The sequence below is a fragment of the Carassius gibelio genome, chromosome B9 (assembly GCF_023724105.1).
Source record: "Carassius gibelio isolate Cgi1373 ecotype wild population from Czech Republic chromosome B9, carGib1.2-hapl.c, whole genome shotgun sequence".
In the NCBI taxonomy this organism is placed as follows: Eukaryota; Metazoa; Chordata; class Actinopteri; order Cypriniformes; family Cyprinidae; genus Carassius; species Carassius gibelio.
In genome coordinates this window covers 13,956,453-13,982,424 of record NC_068404.1, presented here as the reverse complement: position 1 = coordinate 13,982,424, position 25,972 = coordinate 13,956,453, and the positions used below count along the sequence as shown (strand labels likewise).

The following is a 25,972-nucleotide window of genomic DNA, read 5'->3' as shown; positions in this document are numbered from 1 at the left end:
AAGGCAAGAACCAAAAGCTAATATCTTATTAAAAGGCAAGTTTTATGCTTTGTTTTTACGTTGAAAATCCCCTTAACAAATGGAAAATATTGTTTCAATTTAAAGTCTTTTTCACAACCCTGAAATACTCTCTATACAAATAGGAAGAAACAAAAGGTGGGAAACAATATTACAGCCAAGCTAATCTAAAATATCATTAAAACTGAGGCAGCCACTCATGACCACTTCTTTGAACACAGCACTGGGGAAAACGGCAAAAAAAAAAAATACAAAGAATAAAACAAGCAATCAAAAATGGAGTTTCTTCAAATTATGTTTTGTTGCTCATCTCCCAAGGAAACCAGACTTTATAAAACAGGCAGTAAACTTTAATTGTTTTGTGACAAGATAAAGCGGCAATAACGGTTCTCGAGTGGAACTTGGACACATCTGTCGCAAGCAAATAGGAGGACTAAATTCATCCACAGCACTCAAGTCTGCATTTCCCAAGATTTATCAGCTGTATATTGGTCTGTTTGGGATTGCTGTGTGTTCTCTTACCTGTTTCTGGAGGTTTTGTATTCGACCTTGAGAATGGGTTTACATGATTCTTTTCGACCATCTCTCTGAGTCTTGCCTGAAAAAAAAAAAAAAAAAAAGGCTTGATGGTGAGCTCTCACTTTTTCACCTTATTTTTATGTCCAGAACTCTCTGATTAAGAAACCAGTTTTCCCAGTGTGAGTGTGTTCATCTTTATATAACCACTGAGCTGAAGGCCGGGACCCCAAACATACAAAGACTGAGAGTGAATCACTTATTCCTGTCAAATCAAACTTGCACACACACACACACTGCGATCCCACATACTGAATCATCCTCCATAATGAACACACCTGGTGAGGTGAGTCATATTTCACTAATAGATGATGAGTCGTGGCTGAAGGGCTCTTAAACTGTGTGTGGGTTTACTTAGCTATACTTTGGGGTAAAATTTAGCCCTAGAAGTTAAGTAAGACTGACAAAACCTCCCTTTTGGTTCATTTGAAGACATATTAATAAATAAAGTTTTTTTTTGTTTTGTTTTTTGTTCTACAAATGCAAAAAAAAAAAAATGCTAATTTTAAAGGTTTGTTTGTGTGTGGGTTAGGGTTAGTCTGGTATAAATATAAATAGCTTCATATAAAATAATAAAAGGCTAAGGCATGTCCACGTTTAGGGTACAAGGATGATACACCAGCAAAATTTATTTTTTTCTTTTACAAGTTAAAATATCACATATTATATGATAGGAAGAAATGCAACTGAAACTGAAACTGCAACTGTAATTATTAATCTCATTTAAATGTTTAAAAATTTAAGGGTCATATGGTAATGGAGGCTCAATGTCTTTTTTATGTCCAAGCCTGTCAATTACATTATAAACATTAAAAATAATTCATACAGAGGATTACTAGAATACAATTAATTCCATAATAAATAGTGGTCGACCGATATATTGCCAAGGCTGATATATCGAAAGATATTTGGCATTTTTCAAATATCGGCATTAGTCCATAAGTTTTTCTGCTTGGCCAATGTATTCGAGACGTGACTTTGACGGCACTGAGAATGCAGCACCTGAACTCACATGTGCTCATATTCTCTCTCTTGTTCGTCGTCGTCATTAGCAGTTCTGTCTAATATGGATAGAAGTCTGTCTAATAATCAGATAGAACGGTTAAACAAAGGGATGAATAAATACAGAAATTATTATAATGATTGCTTTTATATCAGGCCCATTAGTAATAGAAAGGCAAACATTATAATACTTTCTTGTTTGCCGTCAGAATTAAGCAAAATATGCATTTATATAATTTAAACAAATCTTTGAATGACTAATGAACATTTAATTTCACAAACCTTGCAAACTTTGTCAAATACAGCTGTACGATCTTGTGAAGTGTGCATTTTTATCCAGCATGATCGCGTGTTCTCTGCGTGATGGTCAGTCCATCTGAATTTAATGCTTTAAACTTTAAACTCGTGATTTCAAATGTTGCTGTGCCTTTATGCATTTGACCACTGTAATATTAATGTAATTTTCACTGTATGTAAAATGAGGGTTACCCTGGATTTATTTGAAAAATATGATTTCCAATGCACACAAACTTCCAAGAATATTGAGTGCCCTGTTGATTATAGCGTATACTTTATCTTTAATTATATTTTTATTAAATATTTATTTAGTAGTGAAAAATACTGTAATTTAAAGTATATATATTGTTTAATCCATTGCCAAATGATTTCAAACTTCTTAAATAATAATAATAACATTATTATTATTATTATTATTATTATTATTATTATTATTATTATTATTATTATTATTATTATTATTATTATATCGGCTATCGACCCCCCTGCTTTCCAAGATATTGGCATCGGCATCAGCTGTCAAAAAACACATATCGGTTGACCACTGATAATAAACATGTTTAAGCCTTTTTTTTTTTTTTTCTCTTTTTTTTTGAGAGGCTTAAAGTAAAAATGTAAAAAAGGTTGCACCAATTCTCACTTTTAACAATTACTATTAACAATTAACAATTATTACTAGCGTATTGAGTGTTTATAATTACTTTTAGTATTAGTAAATTAATGCCTTATTCTGCGTAACCATTTTTTACATCCCTTAATCTCACCACTAGTTTTACTAGTTTTGTACTAATTATTATTAACGTGAAAAAAGCCCATGCATATCTGTGTACCCACCATGAGGGAAGGTGACTTGAAAAGGTTTGGCTGTGTTTCTCAGATTCCACATGCTCAGACTGCCGTCAGAATGACTGCACATGAACTGCCGCCCCTCGTGATGCCAGCTTACTGAGTGAATGGCCTGACAGAGAGACACCAGAAGAGAAGCCATCAGGACTACATCGATAAACATTTTAAATGATGGCCAGATCATAACACAATACATTTGTATTATAATGTTAGATCAGAGTAAGATATTTTCTGCATATAAACTAGATATACTTTCAGTGATAGATAGACAGATAGACAGACAGACAGACAGACAGACGGATAGATAGATAGATAGATAGATAGATAGATAGATAGATAGATAGATAAAATAGATAGATAGATAGATAGATAGATAGATAGATAGATAGATAGATAGATAGAAATATAAAAGAGATATTCTAAATTGTAATAAAATGTCACTTTGATAAAAGAAAATACTGTATTTTTGATAAATGAAAATGTATTGAATAAAAAACTAAGAAACAAGCAATAGGGAGGAAGACGGAGAAGTAACTATAAAAAAGAGAAAGAGAAAAAAAAAGAAATTCAGAGATGCTGCCTGTCACATGTGTGTATCGTCAATTTAGCTCCGGAAATTAGAGAAATCCGAGAACTGAAGACATGACTAATTGTTCCTGCTTGTGAAAGTCTCTCTCTCTCTCTCTCTCTCTCTAGACCTTCATCCATCTGAGAGTCAATAATCCGATATCAGTAGTTACTCCACCATCAAAGCAGCCTGATCTCCACTCATCTACCTCACTAATGTCACACAGTAAATAATAAGTCAAATGATATCAGAGTCAGATTCATTTGATGTTTGTTAGGAGTGTGTATGACAATATGTGATGCTGATATTCTATATTATTCAGAGACATACCAAAAAAATCTGCCAAAATGTAATCTAAATAGTCATGATGGTGCTAATATCATGATAGGGGTTGTTCTGTGTTCAGTCTATTTGTTGAAATGAATGTGAGGGAAAGAGATTTTTGTACCTTTCGAAATCTATTCCTATTTCTTTCAACACGAACAAAAATATCCCTTTGTGTCGTTCTTTTTATTCCATCCTGTCTTTTTCCTCGCAGTATCTCTCCTCTTCCCTCACTCTCTCGTTCAAAGTCCTTTCTATTAAAAGTATGTTTTTTTCCACACATGTGTGCTACCAGACGGGCATCTAAAGTAGCAATTAGCAGACCCCTAGACATTTCCATTTACCCACTCTGACAAACGCTTTGCGAGCGACGGTGCCTCTGTACAGGCGGTGCTGACAGATGATCAGAGGGCGCTGTCAACGAATTGAAACCCGCAGTAGAGGGTTGGAAGGAGAAAAGGGTGAGTTTTTGGGAGGTTTTGTGCGTGCTGCTGTGAGCCAAGGGGCGCTGTGATTGAAACATGTTTTGGAAGGATGAATGCGAGCAGCTGGCTGCAGGAGGCTGTTCCTCTTTCAGAAGAAAGATAAAGTTGTGTGCCAAGCAGTGATTATGCTAAACAGATCCACATGGCACAAGGAGGGAAATTAAATCAGAAAAGTGACTTAGTGCTCAGTATTGTTGTAAATCAGCAACAGTGTGGAAAAAATGAGCAGATGAGCCAACTGTTTAGTACCAAAAGCAAATTTACTTGGACAATGGAGTGCAAAAAAGACGTCATTTTTTATTTATATAGCCTTTTTTTTCACCAATTTATTTCTGTCTGTCTTGTTTTTGGCTGAGGGCTGGATTATAACAAGATGATAGACTGGAGCTTTCGGGTCACAAATACGCACACAAAAATAGAGACTGTGCACCCACACAGAGACAAAGAAAGAGCATGAATATCAAACATATATGTCTGTATTTTCAGATATAATCACTTCACACAATAGAAAAGTATATATATATATATATATATATATATATATATATATATATATATATATATATATATATATATATATATAAATGTATATATATATTGTCAGATTAAAATAATGTACATAAATGAATATACAAACCAGCATTAATATTTTCTCCAAAATCCAAAAGATTGTAAGCAGCAAATCTTTTTTTTTTTTCAGCTTTAATAATAACAATAATACATTTCTCAAGCAACAATCAACATTATGGGATGATTTCATAAGAATCAGATATAATAATTTAGCTTTGTCATGACAGACTTTCAATTCAGTTTTAATAAGATATGTTAAAAAAGCAAAATTCCGATATATATATATATATATATATATATATATATAGCGACTTCTATCCCAAAAAAAATAAAGTAAATGAAAAAAATAAAATTGCTCTTCCAAAACTGAATAATAGTGTATATATTATAATATATACCGTAAGCAGCTTTATGCAAACAAATACATGTCACCTTTTTAAGGAAGTATAAATGACAAAAACTTGACACTCACCTCATCATAGTATATCCTGAAGTCAGCTCTTTTGGCCCTCAAGTCCCACATTACTATTGTACCACTCTCGAAACCTATCAGCAACTGAGGAACACACACACACACAGAGGAGAGAGAGAAACAGGAGTCTATGAATCCCAACAGAATGGCAATAAATATTGGAAACAGAGGTAAGAGTGTGTGTTACAAATGTCAAGAGCCTTTTGGCTGTTTTGGTTCAGAACAAAACAGACACACTGGTGATTGGGCACATTTATTCTTTAACTGGACATGATGGAGCAAGCGCTGACCAAAACAGACTCTTCTCTCTGTCACAGATGTTGGGGAAAAATTGTGAATTTAAGAACTGTCTCCCTTTCAGTTCATGTGTGTGAATTTGAACTGCACTGGCACCACACTACAAGAAGTTGAACTGGACTTTGAATTGGAATGAGAGGAAAATAAATTTACTAAACTGCAATTTCATTACATTTTAATCGTTCTTCCTTCAATTAGAATTCTTATACCTCTTATACCTCTTATATTTGTGTCTGCTACAGTACATTTTGTGTTTTGTCTTCCATTATTGGTTCCCTAAGCCCGTCCGTATCAGTTCCCATAATGCATCTGATCTGCTGTGACTACAACAGCATGTAACATTCTTTTTCTGGAAGATGACCTCAAGATACTCTCTCCAAAATGTCATGCCTCCTCCTGGAGATAGCAGATCATAGAAATGCTTTAAAGAAACAGATTCCCCCCAAAAAACGAACATTTCATCCCTCACCTCCATGTCATTCAACCCTGTATATTATGTTTTTCTTCCTTCCAGAAAACATAAAACAAGACGTTAGGCCAAAATATCTATTGTAGACCTAACATACAGTGCATGAAGTATGAATATATATTTTCATTGCAAAACTTTTCATACTTTCTTCCTATTATCTCCAGTGGTGTCAAAAGTACTGGCATTCATTACTCAAGTAGAAGTATAGATACTAGGGTTTAAAAAGACTTTTGTAGAAGTTGAAGTATCAACTCAAGCTTTTTACTCAAGTAAAAGTGTAAAAGTACTGGTTTAAAAAACTACTTAAAGTATAAAAGTAAAAGTAATGTAAGAGGAAAAAAATGCCATTAAGAACAAAAGCTTAGGCCGCACCACAGGGGCCTATTGTGTACTACCCCACCGCCTCAAAAAACATTTTTCTAAAGGCCATAGGCCATAATGACTATAATGTTCATGTTGAAAAATTTGGGATGCACTAGGCTTCCTGTTTCAGCCGCATATATAAAAATACAAAAATGGTGTGCACATCCCAAACATCCAATTAGGACACAGGTGCAAGACAACTAAATGATATAGACAAATAAAGAAGTGAAGTCTGAACACTGAAAACTACTGCTCCAGAGGAATTTAATCAAGCAACGTTTCGACCTTCAGGTCTTCCTCAGCCGCATATATGCCCATTTAAAATGAATGCACTTTAGTACAATGCAAATACATTAAAGGACTAGAGATATGATGACTAGTTGCCAATAAGTATTGTTATAGTGCAAAAAGTCAAACTTCAGAGGCTTGTCATCAATAACTTTTAATGGAATGTTTATGTACATCCAAGCTTAGCTGCAGGAATCTGCGAGGGCAATGGACAAGAACATTGGTGCAGGCTTAGTAACAATTACACTTGTATGGTTGTCTATTTACAGTAAACATTATAGTGCTGTCAAAATGAATGATTAATCCAAGTGATTAATCAAAAACTAAAACTGAAAAAGAAATCATAATCCTGATACTTTCTTGATTGATAGCTTCTTGTATTTGGTACATACGTCTGCTATGTCCAGTGTTCGGGGGGTAACGAGTTACAAAGTTGGTATAGCCTACTTATCACAACATTGTCAATCGCATCGTCAATCGAAAACGCTAATTTATTAAAACATCTCACTACCGAACTACCTACAGTAGCTTAATTTGTGGAGGACGAAGAAAAAGCACTCATTTGGTAAATGAGCCAGTGAGAAATAATAACTTTTAAATAGGGTCCAGTGCCTTTTCAATACTTTTAAAATGGTACCGGCTCCTAAACGGTGCTTGAACCGATACTTTAAAAAAAAAGAACCACAAAAAAAACTATGGATAACTTTAAAGAACATTACAAATATTTAAAATAAATCCATAGCTTGTTGTGCAAGTTGTGCTTCCCTTAATCTAAGGCTAATAAATGTATTTCACAATCTGGGTCATTATTTAATACAAAAGCACACATAATGTTTCTACTGTATCTCTGTCACTCACTCTGATAAAAAAGTTAACATGAGTGCTGTCTGTCACTGTTTTAAATCAGTTCTGTGAATTACTGTATGGTCATTCTTTATAAAGTAGCAACAATGTCGTTTTTAAAATACAGTACTGTGCAAAAGTCTTATGGAAAAATTAGTATTTTCTCCCCAAAAAGGGTTTTAAGCCAGTTATTTTTATCTTTTGCTGTAGTGTGTCAATAGGAAATATCAGTTGGTCATTAATTTTAATAATAATCTAGTGCGACTTTGAATGCACAAGCAGTCTGACAACGGGAAAATTAATGTTTGGAAATGTAAACTGATATTTTATACTGACATACTACAGCAAAATATATAAATAACTGTCCGAACACCATTAAGTGAAAATACTAAAGTGTCTAAGACTTTTGCACAGTAGTGTATGTATAAAGTACGTATGATTAAATTAAGTATATTTAAGTAAGTGTAATTAAAGTATGTGTTCGTTCATATGTGTTAAAGGCTAGATTTTCGCTGGGGGAAACGGCTGTGGTGTGATGAGCGAAAACTTTACAGATGAGAAACCGACTGCTACCTCGTGACTTTTTGTAAACTGTATTTATACAGTTATTCTAACAATCTATCGATAAACACATACCTTGTGTCCTCTGTTTGTTTAAGTGCGCATGCGCTGCTCCGTTCGCGGTCTGCGCCTCTGAGGATTGAAGAGCGCGCTCAAAGACGGGAGGAGACCGGTCTGACGCTGGTTTCATGTGAAATTTAAGCGGACTGACTCTGAGGCGATCGGATACCGGTTCCATACCCAACCCTACTTTTAAGAAATATATATTTTGATAAACGAACCCAAAACTGTCTATGTCCTGGCTGGACTGTGATGTGATTTGTGTCACGTGCAGGTGCGATGGATCGCGTAAAGACCAATAGGGTGTCGGAATGGTATATGTTTATACTTCTCATCCAACCACAATCAAATTCACTCTATCCGGATGGCGCGATTTATCTGGATAGTTTTTTTTTTTTTTTTTTTTTTAATGATGACAAGCCGAAATGAAAACAAGCAGAAATGAAATAGCAGTAACGAAGCTATTTTTAAAATGTAAGGAGTAGAAAGTACAGATACTTGCCTGAAAATGTAAGGAGTAGAAGTAAAAAGTCGGCTGAAAAATAATCACTCAAGTAAAGTATAGATACCCCAAATTTCTACTTAAGTACAGTAACGAAGTATTTGTACTTCGTTACTTGACACCTCTGATTATCTCCACATACAGGGTCGAAAAAAATTGAGGGTGAGTACATGATGAGAAAATGTTAATTATTCGACTAAACTATTCCTTCAGATGAATGTTAATTTCTGAATTTGTGAGAGCATGAGAGAGGTTTTTAGCATGCATCCTCAATACAAGATGTTAACACCAGTAGTCGGGGTGAACATCAGGTCACATAACAAGTGTATGCGTGCGTGTGTGTGTATCCTGATGAGTGTTAATGAATCAGAACTGTGTCACTGCATGCAAAATACCTTTTATAAAGAACTCCAGCAGTCACACTTAGGAATAGGAACACTAATGTTTTGTTGTTGCTGTTGTTGTTGTTGTTGTAGTGGTAAACTTGTTAACTAGATTCTCAAAAGTTTTGAGCCATTGATCAGGTGAAAAATGAGCAAAAGAAGAAATGCTTTCCTCACCTTTCCCTCATCTTTTGGACTGTCACTCAGATGAACAACAGGACCTGGATGTGTCTTTGTTGATCTGAGAAAGAGAGAAAAAGAAAAATTCCTTCAAAAGATAACAGGGCACTGGAAATGACACATTTTCTGAGCTTGTGGCTTATATTCATTTCTGTTAGCTCTGAGGTCATCTAAAGGCTAACAAATTCAAGCTGACAAAAATAAACTTTCAACAGATACACACGTGTACAATTTTCTGTACAGTCCTTTACTTCTATTGGCTGATTCTAAAATGGATGAGCTCCTCTGGATATACTGAGCACAAACATCCTGTTTCAACAGGAAATACATCAAGGCCGAAATAATGGCCTTGTATCATTTTATGGGGGGATAATAATACAGAAGTCAATGCACTAATGATAATTTCTCTGGTTTTGAAGTAATGTATTCCTTTTAGCTTTAGTAGAAAATGAGTGTATTGCTGTTCAAACATTAAACTGAATAAATTAATTAATAGATACAATTAAGAAGAAGAGTTTTGTCAGACAACATGCTAGAATGGTCTAAAAGTCTTTTTAGCAGAATTGGACACATCAAGGTCTTTTTTTCAGTAGTTTTTCAAAATCGAAGAGCAACAGGATAGAAAATGTGCTCTGACAGCCTCCAGTGAATTTACTTTAATGTGTGAGAATGTGCCAAGTACAAGAGAGATGGAAAAATTGTAAAGTGATGGTCAGAGCAAGGACGATACAAAAGACTTTTATACAAGTACACACACACACACACACACACACACACACACACAGAGACATCATTCCCATTCAGAGCTTACAAATGACCCTGGACTTTATGGTACAGAACGGCCCATCACACCTGGTCTTCAAAACTCCAGACCGTAACACACTTCACACACATAACACTGATGCACTTTTACTGATGCATTTTTAGCACCACTAACATAAAAATATAACATAAATCAAATAATAATCATAATCATAGTTACAACTGCTTAATTGAAATAATAGTTCATTTGTGCTTATCATTAACGCTGACATATTTAAGCTATCACTTGTCTTTCCTGGTGTACAAGTCAAATAGAATTTAAGAATTGTTATATATTTAGGTGAAATATAACCAAAACGGTTTAAAACCAGCTACTTATTTATTATAAAATAAAATAACTATTTGCAAATAGACCTACCATTTATTTTAATATGTGACACCGTCCAATGAATTAAATGGAAAACAGTTATTGTAGAAAAAATAAAGTTAAAAAGTTGACTACCCCATCTTTACGGGCCTACTAGAAATACTGTCATTGTCTACTCACCCTCATGTCAAAAACTTGACAAATCTCTTGGAGTTATTATTAAAATGTCAAAGCTGCTATTTTTCATGCAACAAAAGCATGGCGATCACTTGTCAAGTTCAAGTTGCAATTGTTCTTGGATTATATATATATATATAAAAAAAGAGTTATATATTAGGTTGGGATCTGCACGACGAGAATAACATGTCTCACACATATATTGAATTTAAGACACATATATGCTTTTTTGTCGCCTAGAGCATAAAGTGAAGTAGGACTGCCAGTCTGCCTCTTAAAGAAAAAAAAAATATGATGCATACAGACATACACAAAAACAGAAGCCCATCTATGTCCGTGTCTGCTACTTCAAATGTTATTTGACAAGACGTTATGAGATGCTTGGCCAACCAAAGCCAAAACATCCCATAATGCCTCCAGCCATATTGAAGTCTGGCACTATAGCAGCAAAGAAACTCATTTAACCAACTTATCAATTGCCATGTAAAAAGAAAAAAGAAAAAGAAAAAAGAAAAAGAAAAAGGAGAGAGAAGTTAATCAGATAATAATCATAATTCAGTTGTACATATGCCTTATCTGTCAGGCTTCCCATGAGAGACAGTCATCACATGTCCCCTGCAGAAAGCAGAGGATACTTTTGTCAACTCATCATTCTTGTTTCCATACTGCTGAGGCTGCAAGAGATTCAGTTGCCTTGAGCAAAATAAGGTAACAAGAGGACAAATGCACAAGCTAGTTTGTGACCTAAATTCTATGCCCGCTCCACTCACTTACTTGCAATGTAAACTCAAACCTAGGAGGTCTATACAACTTTGCATTCTCATTCATCTTAGTGGCAGCTCCAATTATTATGAGCTGTTAAAAATGAAAGAAAATCAGAATAGACAGCTACTTTTAAATGCTATCAAAAAAAGAAAAAGAAGATTTTTGCGTCCATGATGTTGCATTATCTATCAGGGGCCAAATGGAACAAACTAACCAGACAAACGATTAACTTTTTGCTCACACACACACATTTGTAGATTAAATGGCAAAGAAGCACCATGCTTGTCAACTAAAATACATGTCTTTAGAAAATTCTGCCGTCTGGGCTCGAAGCAAAACAAAGTCTGGTAGGATCTTTTGAAGTGCTACTTTCATGTCGAAAGAAAAAAAATGCAGCTTTGATTCTTCATTAATTATCAGACGTGGATTTTGTTGAAGCTCTTTTCAGAAAACAACATTGTCGACTAAGATTCTTCATTAAAATTAAGCAGTGAAGATTACAAAGTGTAGATATTAAATGAAGTGTAGATATTAAATGAGATGTATGTAAGGTCTACCAGGCAGCTTTTTGTGTGCTGTTATATCCCATCGGCACACAGCCACAGCACAAACACCTCATCCACTTCAATAGTCCTTCATCTTCAGCCTTACAGACTGCTTCGATCCACACCAGTTCTCATAATCGACTGACCTCCAACTCCACCAGACCACGACCTGTCCATCATAATAACTCCATTTCTGCAACAGCTCTTTTCTTGACTCTGGGATTAAGCAGTGCTTTTTTTTTTCCTCTTGTAAAGCCTCCTCTTCCTAATTCTTCATTTTATACCAGTAAACTTTAGAGCTCTGTAAAAGGGATTATTGTTATATTTATTTATTTACAATTAGTGTAAGAGGACTGCACATATCTATTTTTATCAGTTTACACTAAATACAATTTTAAATTAATAAAAAATAAATAAAAACTTTATCAGCTACTGTAAATATTTTCAATTTTTTTCTTTTTCTAACACATAGTTGAATGAGGGATTGTGTTTGTTTTTTTTTTTTTAATCAGTTAATTTACATGAATTCATAATTGAATTAAATGAAGTTATTCACTAATGACTTTGGTGGATAAGTTATTGCATTTATAAGCTAACTGTTGGAAATCTGTTTGAAGATGTGACTCCAAGACCAAAATCAAACAGTTTTAAGTCAGCCAGGGATACATCACCCCAACAGATAAAAGAGCGACCTTTGGAGAGTGCTTTGACTGCTTGCAGGTTCAAGAAATGATAAAAAAGAGTGATTACATTACTGGAAGACAACAGCAGAAAGGATATAGGACAGATATGTCATCCCCAAACGAGTCTCTGTCTTGCTGGGCTTCAAATCTAATTTGAGTCTGATGGAATGTCCAGCGCAGTGCTGATTCACTTCTCAGCTGTACTTTGTCTCTGCTCACTCTATGAGACCTGTTATTGTGATCTAACACACTGATAGTCATTGTGAGATTGCCATAATATACTCCTCTCCCTCTCTTCATCTCTGTCTAAAAGAACACACAGCAGGCCATTTAACTTTCCTCTCAAATAAATTATATCTTTGTATAATAGATTTTTTTGCCTTCTTATAGCTTTCCACTGATTATTTCTTCCACCTCCTTCAAAAAAAAAAAAAAAAAAAAACCTTTTCAATTTGTTATTTAAATGATTTTGGGACAGTTTTGATTTGAAAATGTGCAAATGGTCTACCTCAAACACACAGACTATTAATTTACTGAATTTACTTTTACTAACTTTTCTCTGCAATCAGTTTTGTCTTTTTATAATAGACTTTTTTTGTTCTTCTTTTCACTGAAGACTACTTCAGCCCCATTCTCAATATGCTATTAAAACCGATTAAATAATTTTGGGATGGTTCTAACTTGCAAATTTTCTATCTCAGACCAACAGACTATTTATCTTCTGTTTATTTAAATTCCTCCCCCATCAATTATATATTTGTATAATATGCTTTTTTCTTTCTGTCTTTCTACTGACTATTTCAACCACCTTATTTTCAAAAAGTTCAAGTAATTATTTTGAATTTGCAATTTTGACTTGAAAATGTGCACATTTTATCTCAATGAAATGAATATTCATTTATCAAATGAATCAATTATATTCAATTTCCATTTTGTTACAATCAGTAATGAACCCTCCGAAACTGTCCTCTTTACAAAGTGATGGCCAATCTTCTCTACACCTGTCTAGCTGTCTGAGAAAGCAGACAGACAGTCGCTGTGTAAGACACTGTTTGGCTCTGTGTCTGTGTAAAGTGGGCCATAGCCTGGCAGTAAAAGAGCCCAGGATAAGTGTGAGTGTGTGTGTGTGTGTGTGTGCGTGTGTGTGTGCGTGTGTGTTTACATAGGCCAATGACAGAAAAGTAAATTGAGAACAGGAGGCCTTTGCTTATCAGCTGAAAAAGGAAGACAAGCCTCTTCTCCCTCACCTTATCTTCTCTCGCTACCTGTGTGATCGCACAAGCCTCTGGCAAAAGCGCACAGAGACGCATATACAGCAGCTCACAGTGCAGATCAGAGCTAGACTACTGTTTGCATCCTATTAAGTCGTCAAATCCCAAAACATTTATTCATTTATTGTTAACTCATCATTTGAAAGCAAACGTGAGGCGCATGCTAATGCTAGCTCGCTAGCTGTGAGAGCGCTCTTTCTGTTTGAGTCCAACTTCAAAGGCTCTGATAAGAGTCACTGAAGTGCTTTCAAAGCTTGTGATGGTTGCTGTGGCAATGGTAGCAGCAATCTCATTCAGGATAATAGCTTTGTATATTATGGTGAAGAACCGGAAATTGGTTGGTTGCAATTTGGCGAGCGTGATTTGAAAAGCTTAGGGATACCGCAGGGCATTTTCTGCTTGATAGTAGTGTGTTTGCACAGCATTTTGTGTGACACAAACAAGATTGGTGCCATATCTATCTATCTATCTATCTATCTATCTATCTATCTATCTATCTATCTATCTATAAGGACTGTTTGAGCTGATAAATTAATCAATCAATACATGAATCAATGAACAAATCATTAGATATAATAAGAACCAGAGCTTTTAACAAATAGCTTTTAGCTTATTTTTATAAGGGTAAACAAACCTAGTTAACATAAGAATGCAAGAAAATTCTGGGAAATAAAAACCATTAAAATTCTTAATAGGCTTGAGGCACTGACAAGCTCCTGAAATATCCAGAGAACCATTAGAGGCTAAGTTATGTAAAAAACATCAGTCTTGTATAAAACGATTTGAAAATCGTAACAGACAATCCACATTTTTAAATGTGCAGCATGACCTAGAACATGAAATTCCTCCATAGCATTTGACGAAGATGCTGAAAGTCTAAAACAGATTACTTGGAAATGTAGGCGTGACGTTAGCTTACTGCTGCAAGGCAGATCCATGGAATACTGATTATGTTTAGGATCAGGGATCCCAGCGTGCTAGGCAAGCCCTTCAGATATTTTCAGAACAGGCATGGAGGTTTAAGATAAACTGTGTGCAGAATCGAGACAAGTGCATGCCACATGCAGTGATGTTCCTCATGGCAGATGAGCTGTACATTTGAAGTTTGTCCCACAAAAATAAAGGACGTGATATATTGCTCCATATGACTTTGAAAGGTTCTGGTAAAAAAAAAATAATAACACAGATCTGCTGGCGTGAGTACTGCAGGTTGAAGGCAGCTGATTTCAGTGCAGCACAGTGAGGATTGTTGAAGGTTATAAGGTTACAGGATCTCAGTTAATCCCTCACACCTTGTTCATGCCTTCTCCGGGTTTCATCTGCCTCACTTATTCGTGTGTGAGTCAAGAGGAAGAAAAACAAATCTCTGGCTTCTCTTCCATCCTTGTACTTGATTTCCATCAGAGGACGCCTGCTGCTGGCGCACAGAGGCCATGTTTATATTTATTCATATTTATTTATTGAAATGAGCTGCACTTTGCCTCGGTAAAGGGGAATTCTCTCAATAACACAAGTGTGTGCATGCATTCATCTTCAGCTATTCTCAAACACTGCTGAAAAAAAGGCTGCTTTCCTGTTTAAAACCTGACAGGTTTATAGAACATATGAAATTGTCATGAAAGCCATGACAGAAAGTGCCATGTATAAACAGGAGGGAAATCAACCTGCACACCATAATATTACACAAAATTATGATGTGTTATATGACATAAGAAATAGTGTGATTCTTTTCATGGGCTGAGATATATTATGCGATAAAATCAAATATATAAATATTTTTTTTTGTAAAGTAAAGTACCAGTGTTTTTGTTCATGTACCATGGTAGCACCATAGTATCCTATGAAGAGTGTGAGTGCAGTAGAGAAGCAGCAATTTCCAAGCTCAAAGTATTCTCTAATCAGTCCACTTCAATCAATTCCACTCTTTGTTTTCAATTTCCTACTCCTCGAGGTTGTGCACAGTGCATTAGTATGATGTTAATATTTAAAAAGTAGCAGGAAATTTGGAATAGATTACACCTGAGAGCAAAGGGAAATATTAATAACATATAAAATTGTAGAATATATATATATATATATATATATATATATATATATATATATATATATATATATATACAAACTCATAAAGTTTCACAAATTTCTTAAGTCTTCAATTTTGACTGCAGATAGTAGGAAATAATAATGACAACCTTGAAAAATGTTAAATCCTAAATGACTGAAAAAGATTAACAAAAACACTTGTAAATCAATGTAGATTCTTTTTTTTTTTTTTTTTTTAATTGGTTAATCTGGCTGTCATGTCTTTCTGAGTTAGACAGCTGATTGTGAGCTGCTGCTCATTAAAACTGCTCGGTCGGTCCCAAATTATTTTATATTTGCCTGTTAAATTTTTATTTTGAGTGAATTTGAGTAAAGACATGTCAACGGAGAACAAAAACTAGAATGTGAACACAGGAAAGTTCAGATGTGATCTGCGAGGTCCTGCAAACATATGGGCAAAAGTTTCGATTTTCTAGGCCGATATGGCTAGGAACTATACTCTCATTCCGGCGTAATAATCAAGTAACTTTGCTGCTGTACCATGGATGCAGCAGGTGCAATGATATGACACAACATGACAATTCACAATACCTTATAGCTTAAATAACCCTAAACAGTTCTTTTATATAACTGCAGCAACATGTACTAATTCATATCATTAAACCACTTCTGAGCAGAAAAACTTGAATAAAAGAAAGAAATTGGTGCATTTACCATCAAGCACCTTTGAATAGCCCTTCAGAATAATCAAATACTAGGATCAATTTCTCTCATTTGAAAAAATACAGATATACTAGCACTCACTCAATGTGCCACTGAGCTACTTGAGGAGGTGAGGGGATTGTGGGTAAAGGATTTGTAGTGGGTCAAAAGTAGGTGACAGGGGATCTACATGTCCTTCAGAAAATACATCTACGGTTACTCAATACTAACGTAAATGTCTGACAGGGGAGATGGCACCAAGAGCTGCTTGTGTAAAAAGAGACTTGATTGACATGCAGAAGCTATTTGCTTCCCAGATTATCACTCATGGGAGTAAGGTGTTGGTGTTGAATTACACATTTATTCATGAAAAGTGTCATAGATGTGTGTAAACCAATGGCTGTCTGTGTGTTTCAGTGTTTCTAAAATTGTAGCTTAAACACATCTTTTGGGGTTTGAAATGTTAAAATGTGATTACTTAATTATTCCTCTGCCAGGATGTGGTTTGCATTTTTTGTCATTGTGGATTTTGCGATGTGTTTAAGTTACTGAAATCAGATCAAATCCTTAAGATACATGGAGAGTGACAATCAGGCTGTGTTTACACATGACATTGACATGAGACCTGTATCCGGATGTTGTCCACATACACATCGAAACATACACATGTCCTGGTCCAGAGGTAGTCAAGGACACACTGTGATCAGATCTCAGTGTAATGCAAACGCAATCCAGCCATCTGCAGAGAAGTCAGTTGGTGTTGCCAAGTGTAAACATGCCGCGTTCTGATTGACTGATGAAACGATCTGCCTGATCGGATCACGGTGATTGCATGTTAATGCCAAGTGTACGTGTAAAGCCTCGCAAGTGTACGTGTAAAGCCTCGGTTTGGTGATGATTTCATTGTGACTCTCAAAATAAGAAATGAAAAAATTTATCTTGAGGCACTTCTGTGGTTCTTTGGAAAACATGAACTAGTGCTTCAAAGAACCTAGACTTCACTCTTCCGTAGCAATGATACTTAGAACCTGTACAATGACCTGAAGGACTTCTGATGTGCAGAAACACAGAGACATGTTTTATTTCTAAAGAGACATACTGCCTTAATCTCAAGAACACAATAAAAAAAGTTATTTTAAAAGTAATAGTATAATAGGAGTAAAATGAATAAAATAAAAAGCTAGTTTCCTAATTTAGCTAATTTAATTTAGTTAAATGCATAAATGTAAACAAAAATAAATAAATAAATAAATCTATCAGCTTTAACAGTACAGCATGGTGCTAGCCACACTAAGGTCATAGGATCAATTCCCAGGGAAAGCAAGAAATGAAAGAAATGTGTACCTTGAATGCAAGTTGTTTTGGATTAAAAATAAATAAATAAATAAAAATGCATGCATCTAATGTAATTGTCAATATATCTATGAACTCCCGAAGGCATAATTCAATAAACAAGTTTAAAAATAACCAGAAATCAATAGATGGGTAATGCATTTTCCCATTGTATTAGCTTTTTTAATTGAATTATTTTGCTATTATGAAAATGAGAACTTTATAATACTCCTCCATGTAAATGTAAATTTACATTTGTAACTGCATTTATAATTGTTTCATACTCCAGATGACTTAGTAGCCCCACATCATTTTTACTAGATACACGTATCATTTGATCACATGGGTGCTCTGGTATTGTATTAATTAGGTATTCATTAGTCATGTTAGCAGCATTGACTTTGATATTAAAATAAAATAAATATTAGATTTACACTTATACTCACAGTTCTATGGCCTTGTTCCACATGATGACATATCCAGACAAAACGAAGGATTCGATGTTCACTATGTGTGTATTTCCACGCTCTGTCCCCACGTAAAGCCACTTACTTTGAAACGGAAGATGACAAAATGTGATCCTAAAAGAGAGATGAAAAGAAGAGGAATCATATTTGTGAAAGAGAGAGGGGGAGAAGAGTTAACACCGGATCTGCTGTCATCATATTAAAGTTAATAATTAATTTCTCACTATAAGGAACCAGCAAGCCAATAATGACCATTGTAACTAATATACTTCAATATTTTGATTCATATGAACATACAACAATCATATTTTATCCAATTACACAGCAGACAGTCAAAAAGCTAAACTAGAGCCAAATTATGTATGTGTAAGTTTAAAGTTCTGCTCAAACTCATATTTTTCAACATGTCCTTGCTAATCTTTTGAACAAAGGTTGAACTGTTAATTAAAATCTGAATCACAATATGGCCTTGTGTGGTTATAAAACTGGAAAAAGGCTTCAACTGAATGAAATAAATATATGGGCTACATGCAGTGTGGGCTTCAAAGTGAAGGGGCGGTGCTCTGTTTTGTCTCTCGACTATTACTCAAGCACACATGGGCCTCATGATAGGATGTTTTCACATTCTGCTCATTTTAATGGTCTCATTGCATGTTTGCAATACAAGAATGCTGTGCACAAACTCCATCACTGCAGGTGGTTGAGTTTGCTTCCCTTTATGTGGTGTATTCTGCTTGTAATGTGCAAAACAGTCTAGGTAAAACATTCATGTAATTCCAAACATTGTTTGTTGTTGTGAGTTACAAGGACGAGTCTCTCTCTCAGGTTTGTAAAGTAACTCTCACCAAAAAAAAAAAAAAAAAAAACCTTACAAACATCACAAGTGCTAATTTATTCTTTGGAAACTGTAATTATTTTCAGGATTATGAAATGTTTAGGAAGTTCGAATGAAGCGCATTCTTATTCTTGTGAATGAAGAGCACTCTTAAAATATAAATATTTTATAGCATTATAAACATGAGTTATATGAGCAGAGTAGTTGACAGTATTTATACAGATCATCAAAACAAAACAAAACAATTGTCAACAACTGTCAATCAAAACAAAACTAAACAAAAAGCAAAAAAATAACAAATAAATAAATAAACTGTCAACTGTTATCAACAAGTGTCAGCTGAGGAATTGAAAGCATTTCTCTAGATCGTCGAAAACAAAACAAAACAATTACAATTAAATAGTATTTTAAAATTAAATGTAAAATTTTTATTAACAACCACAAGAAACGTGTCTTGCTGAACCCCACTGAAGGCCAGTTCATCATCTTCTCTACAAAACACCATGCAAACAACAAAATCAAGCAGTTATTGTTTTATTTAGCACATACTTTACAGTACATAGACCAACGTAAAAAAAAAGAAAAAAACATTACAGATGGAATCCTGTGTAAACAACTCCTAAATCTACTTCTTACAGATTCTCTTTATCTTTAGTGTTGTCTCATGGAAATAAATTGGCATCTAAAATACACTTTTTGTACAGTCTATTCAGTGCTGTCTTCAATGGTCTTCATGCGGGGGTTTCCGTCACCAAATATTGACAAACAATACAATTAATTCACAACATAAATGTCATACTTTTCTTTTCTTTTTTTTTTTTTCTTTTTTTTTTATCAGAGCCAAATCTTGCAGTCTAATTTCTTGCAGTCATTCGTGTTCTGAGGCAGTGATTCATAGCTTTCTGCGGTTCTCTGTTTCTTTAGCAGTTGGAAGTAACACTTCTCACACTTGTTCATGGTGTTGCCTGGTTTGGTTCTGCTCTAGGGCTCATGCCAGTCAAACGTCAGCCCCTCTTGGGTGCACTTGTGTGTATTTTGGGACACAGCAATTAATTGGAACACAATTACCTCAAGACAAACTAGAGCTAATGAGACATGAATGAGATGAGAGGAGACACTGACTCTTAGGTTTTTATATGTGCTTTTAAATAGGTTTCTTATTCCTAATGATCCAATCTAGACCATTCAACCCTGCATTCTGTATATGACATAAAATGATTCCCCACATGCTGTTGTGTTTATTTTCAAAGTATGCCGTTGTCTCTCCAGTGTCATCAAAAGGTTAAAAGAAAAGAGTAAGATTATATTTGCCTGATGCTATCAACTTTAATTGCAAAATAATTACAAAATTAAGCAGACTGATTCATCTCTGCTACTGTCACAACAGAAACTCGCCAGGGAGTGCGTCAAATAACACGGCACATATTTCTACACATGTAAACAGTACTTAGCATTAAAGATGAGTTTAGCACTTCTTATTCTTAATGCTCAACATGATATTTTATGTTTTCATTCATTAAATATTAAATGTGGCTAACTGTGGCTATCTAAAATGTCAACTCCTGGATCATCTAATGATGGGAGTTTGGCGCAAGATTACCTGTTTGTCCAAAAAAAAAAAAAAAAAGGCTTGATAATATGAAGTATCCGGTGAGTAATTACGAAAAATGATCAATAAAACTATCACATATCCAGGGTCTGTTTAAGACTTCATGCTGAAATCCATCCAGTGGAATCATCCATCACCCTTATAAGCAGGTTAACTAGAAAATAAAGACCAGCACATGGTAATTCACTGCTGTCTATACTCATTACATCTCTCTGTTTTCCTCCCATCACGCCCCTGGGGTCCTCAGACAGTTGGGGTGATTGGAAATGAAGGTTGTGAGACGCTGGACAGACAGCTAAACTTGTCAGGGTTAGAATGCTAATTTCGCACCTGGCCATGCTAATGTGTGGTTTTCTGTTTCTGACTGCAACACAGACTTAACCCATATTATAAAATGACTGTCTTGGTGATAACGTTTAGAACATTTGTGACCAAACACGAAAAGTAGGGACACAAGTCGGTTCTGGGGCATTTTGAGTTATTCACAGATTCTGAAAGTGTAGTCTCCAAGCTTTCCAACGATGTGTAACACATGGAAATCTGATAATATTTGGAGAAGTTGTGGCCATTTGAAGGTAGGCACTCAAAAAAGCTCAAAAAGCAGAAAATAGCTTCTGAAGATTGTGCAGTTCTCACTGCTGCGAGTGACAATGGGGCTCATTTACATCTCATTTAGATAAGCCATACCCCCTGCATAGCAACGACAGACACAACGGGAAAAATTGGACCGCATACTATTAATAATAAAGGAGAATTTGCATTGTAAATGTCAGTATTTTATCTTTTATGACTTTTATAAAAATGATTTAGAGGCTGAAATATGTTAGTTTTATCTTTTTATAAAAAATCTTTAATCTTTCAAATGTGGCCATCATTTTTAATGTTATTATTATAAAGTTTACGTAAACAAAAAGTACATATTGATGCTAATTTTATTTGTTATTTGCTGTTTTTCTACATAAAACTTGGTGAATTGATTTGTGACGGGTCACATTTAGGTAGCAACTGTTTTAAAATGGTCTTTTGTTTGTTTGCGGATATTAAATGTTTGCGGATTTTTGTCATATTAAAAGCAGGGGCCTTTATTTACCTGAACTGCAGAAAGTAACAGGCTTTTATTAGAGGCAGGCTTTTATTTCTAATTCCATCTGTTTGATAAGTAATTGTTTTAAATAACCGTTTTAAATTAAAAGCGATAGCATTCCAGTGGACAGAGTTCATAACATTAAGACAGAATCAGTTCAGAATCAATCACCAAAAAGAAGTTTTGTTCAGACGTGCTCTGTGAGTCAGTCTGCTTCATACTGAATCACGTATGCGCAGTATCATCAGCTCCTCGGTTCTCGAATCGGACGCGTCCGACAGAAACGGTTCTCAGTTCAGTGTACTGGTGATCCGAAAACCACAATCAGTTCTTGACTCGAGAACGAAAAAGGCTCCAGCAGTGGGTGTGTAACGTTCGTTATCTGGCTCTGCTGAAAAAATTTCCCCCCGGCCTTTATTTAAGACCGGCCTTTATTTGTCCGTGTTGACTACGCCCCCGGCCACTAAGAGGCCCGGCGTTTATTTGATTACCGGTTTTTATTTGAGGAATTACGGTAACCTGTTGTAGGCCTCTGTGGCAGCCAAGGTCAAAACCAAAAGAGATGTAGATGTCTGATTAAACAAAAATCTGTGTAGTGCAGGATAAAACTTTTTTTTTTTTTCAGATCTGTTTGATATATATATATATATATATATATATATATATATATATATATATATATATATATATATATATATATATATATATATATATATATTACACACTTAAAATGTTTAACTTTCTAAAAAATGTGTGGTTTCAACCAAAATAATCAGTCCAACATTGACACTGATACTAATCTTTCAACACTGCTAATATTAAAACAATTTTCTTGAACAGCAAATCAGCATTTTAGAATGATTCCTAAAAATATCTTAATAATATTTAACAGTTTTGTTAAATTAGCTAGCATTAAAGATATTTCTTTCAAAAATATAAAAAAATACAATCTTAAAGAATTTTGAATAGCACTATACATCTGCAAAAAGTAGATTTTGTCAACATTTAAGACATTTAAGACATTTCAAAAGGCACTTCCTGTTTGCAGTTTGCTGTTGACGGCTGTGCTGCGTTTGAGCTCCGTCACTATATTCTTTTCATTGACTATTTTTAACTTAAAAATCAATTTTATACATCATTGTTTCCGTTTATATAACGCGTGAATATATCCTCTATTGTATTCTACAACAAAAACAATCAGAGCGCCTCGCTATTACTAGTTTTATTTTGATCTCCCGGGTCCGCTATTAGCTTTTAGCCAGTTAGCATCAGCAAGCGTGTTTGCTGCTAACTGCGCTTACATTGCTAATACTCTATTCTCACACATTACCACTGCTGTACTCACTGTTACTTGCTTTAATGGCGGATGAATGTCTCCACTCTGTGCAGCTCGAGCTCGAGGCCGTGGGGAAGCAGATTCGCGACCTGGAACAGAGGCAGGCCAAGCTGAGAGAGCGGAGAGCCGCGCTGGAATCATCCCAGGCCGACGCTCACAAGTCCGGGGTAAGTATACAGCGTGCTGTTAACAGTCCCACCACGTCTACTCCGTGTGTTTCTCTGCGCAGGCCCGGTGCACCCAGGACGCGATCTTCCCAGATGTCCTTCACTGCGACGCCGGGACACCACGGACCCTGGGTGCATCCACAGCGGAGGACGCGAGCCGGGTCCCGGGCGACTACTTCTACCCCTCCTGCCTTCGAGCTCTCCATCCAGAACCGCTTCGCTCCCCTCCGCGAGACAGGACGCGACGCTGTGATCATCGGAGACTCCATCGTCCGACACGTAAGTGCTACGTTAGCCGAAGGTAAAGTGCACACTCATTGTTTGCCTGGTGCTCGTGTTCTCGATGTTTCTGCGCAGATACCCGCGATCCTGAAGGACGGCGAGAGCCCCAGAGCGGTCGTGCTTCACGCCGGGGTTAACGACACCACGCTGCGGCAGACGGAGACGCTGAAGAGGGACTTCAGGAGCCTGATCGAGACGGTTCGCAGCACGACGCCCGCGGCGACGATCGTCGTGTCAGGACCACTGCCCACGTATCGACGAGGACACGAAAGGTTCAGTAGACTTTTTGCTTTAAATGAATGGTTGTTGTCATGGTGTAAAGAACAGAAACTGCTATTTGTTAATAACTGGAATCTTTTCTGGGAGCGTCCTAGACTGTTTCGCGCTGATGGATTACACCCCAGCAGAGTCGGAGCGGAGCTGCTCTCTGACAACATCTCCAGGACACTTCGCTCCATGTGACTAGTAAGACAATTCTCAAATAACCATTATGATGAGTTTTGTTCTAACCGCTTAAATGCTAAAGGTACTTGCGCTGTAAAACCTATTAAGACTGTGTCTGTTCCCCGGATAGTGAGGTCAAAATATAAATATAATGTAGGATCTAGAAAAAATCTTATCGTAATTAAACCAGAAAAATGTAAAGTAAATGAACAAAAACAATTTTTAAAGTTTGGGCTCATAAATATTAGATCACTCGCACCAAAAGCAGTTATTGTAAATGAAATGATCACAGATAATAGTTTTGATTTACTCTGCTTGACTGAAACCTGGCTAAAACCAAATGATTATTTTGGTCTAAATGAGTCTACTCCACCAAACTACTGTTATAAGCATGAGCCCCGTCAGACTGGTCGTGGCGGAGGTGTTGCAACAATATATAGTGATATTCTCAATGTTACCCAGAAAACAGGATACAGGTTTAACTCTTTTGAAATACTTCTGCTAAATGTTACTCTGTCAGACATACAAAAGAAATCTAATGTATCTCTTGCTCTGGCTACTGTGTATAGACCACCAGGGCCGTATACAGAATTCCTGAAAGAATTTGCAGATTTCCTCTCAGACCTTCTAGTTACAGTTGATAAGGCGCTAATCATGGGAGATTTTAATATTCACATTGATAATGCAAATGATACATTAGGACTTGCGTTTACTGACCTAATAAACTCCTTTGGAGTCAAGCAAAATGTCACCGGGCCCACTCATCGTTTTAATCATACACTAGATTTAATTATATCGCATGGAATCGATCTTACTGCTATAGATATTGTACCTCAAAGTGATGATATTACAGACCATTTCCTTGTATCGTGCATGCTGCGTATAACTGATATTAACTATATGTCTCAGCGTTACCGTCTGGGCAGAACTATTGTTCCAGCCACCAAAGAAAGATTCGCAAATAACCTGCCTGATCTATCTCAACTGCTAATTGTACCCAAAAATACACACGAATTAGACGAAATTACTGACAACATGGGCACTATTTTCTCTAATACATTAGAAGCTGTTGCCCCAATCAAATTGAAAAAAGTTAGAGAAAAACGTACTGTACCATGGTATAACAGTAATACTCACTCTCTCAAGAAATTAACTCGTAGTCTTGAACGCAAATGGAGAAAAACTAACTTAGAAGTTTTTAGAATTGCATGGAAAAACAGTATGTCCAGCTATAGACAGGCTCTAAAAACTGCTAGGGCAGAGCATATACACAAACTCATTGAAAATAACCAAAACAATCCTAGGTTTTTATTTAGCACAGTGGCTAAGTTAACAAATTACCAGATGCCACCTGATTCAAATATTCCACCAACGTTAAATAGTAATGACTTTATGAATTTCTTCACTGATAAAATAGATAACATTAGAAATACAATAGCGAATGTAGATTCTACAGCGTCTAACACTTCAGTTTCATCCATCGCACCCAAAGATAAACTGCAGCGCTTTACAACCATAGGACAGGAAGAGCTAAATAAACTTATCACTGTATCTAAACCAACAACATGTTTATTAGATCCTGTACCCACTAAATTACTGAAAGAGCTGTTACCTGTAGCAGAAGAAACACTTCTCAATATCATAAACTCGTCGTTAACTTTAGGACACGTCCCAAAACCATTCAAGCTGGCGGTTATCAAGCCTCTTATTAAGAAACCAAAACTAGATCCTAGTGTACTGGCAAATTATAGGCCTATTTCAAATCTTCCATTTATGTCTAAAATTTTAGAGAAAGTTGTGTCTGCTCAATTGAGCACCTTCCTGCATAAAAATGATATGTATGAAGAATTTCAGTCAGGTTTTAGGCCCCACCATAGCACAGAAACTGCACTTGTTAAAATTACAAATGACCTGCTCCTTGCGTCAGACCAAGGCTGCATCTCATTTCTAGTCTTACTTGATCTTAGTGCTGCGTTCGACACCATAGATCATGACAT

At 35.7% G+C, this 25,972-nt stretch overlaps 2 protein-coding genes across 13 annotated transcripts in view; one reads left to right on the top strand and one right to left on the bottom strand.

Moving 5' to 3' along the window:
* Window positions 1-25,972, bottom strand: part of stxbp5l (syntaxin binding protein 5L) — a 137,337-nt gene that overhangs the window by 42,794 nt on the left and 68,571 nt on the right. For all 10 annotated transcript variants that reach the window (XM_052565874.1, XM_052565879.1, XM_052565876.1 and 7 more), the window contains exons 5-9: window positions 18,198-18,332; window positions 9,102-9,165; window positions 5,159-5,242; window positions 2,728-2,851; window positions 541-616 (exon numbers count right to left, since the gene is read on the bottom strand). In XM_052565874.1, coding sequence (XP_052421834.1) covers window positions 541-616; window positions 2,728-2,851; window positions 5,159-5,242; window positions 9,102-9,165; window positions 18,198-18,332 — 483 coding nt within the window. The remainder of the gene's footprint in view (window positions 1-540; window positions 617-2,727; window positions 2,852-5,158; window positions 5,243-9,101; window positions 9,166-18,197; window positions 18,333-25,972) is intronic.
* LOC127965215 (uncharacterized) overlaps window positions 22,800-25,972 on the top strand; it is a 231,803-nt gene continuing 228,630 nt past the window's right edge. For 2 of the 3 annotated variants that reach the window (XM_052565892.1, XM_052565891.1), the window contains exon 1: window positions 22,800-23,996. In XM_052565892.1, coding sequence (XP_052421852.1) covers window positions 23,106-23,993 — 888 coding nt within the window. In that variant the 5' untranslated portion in view covers window positions 22,800-23,105 and the 3' untranslated portion in view covers window positions 23,994-23,996. The remainder of the gene's footprint in view (window positions 23,997-25,972) is intronic. The other variant, XM_052565893.1, reaches the window with a different exon arrangement.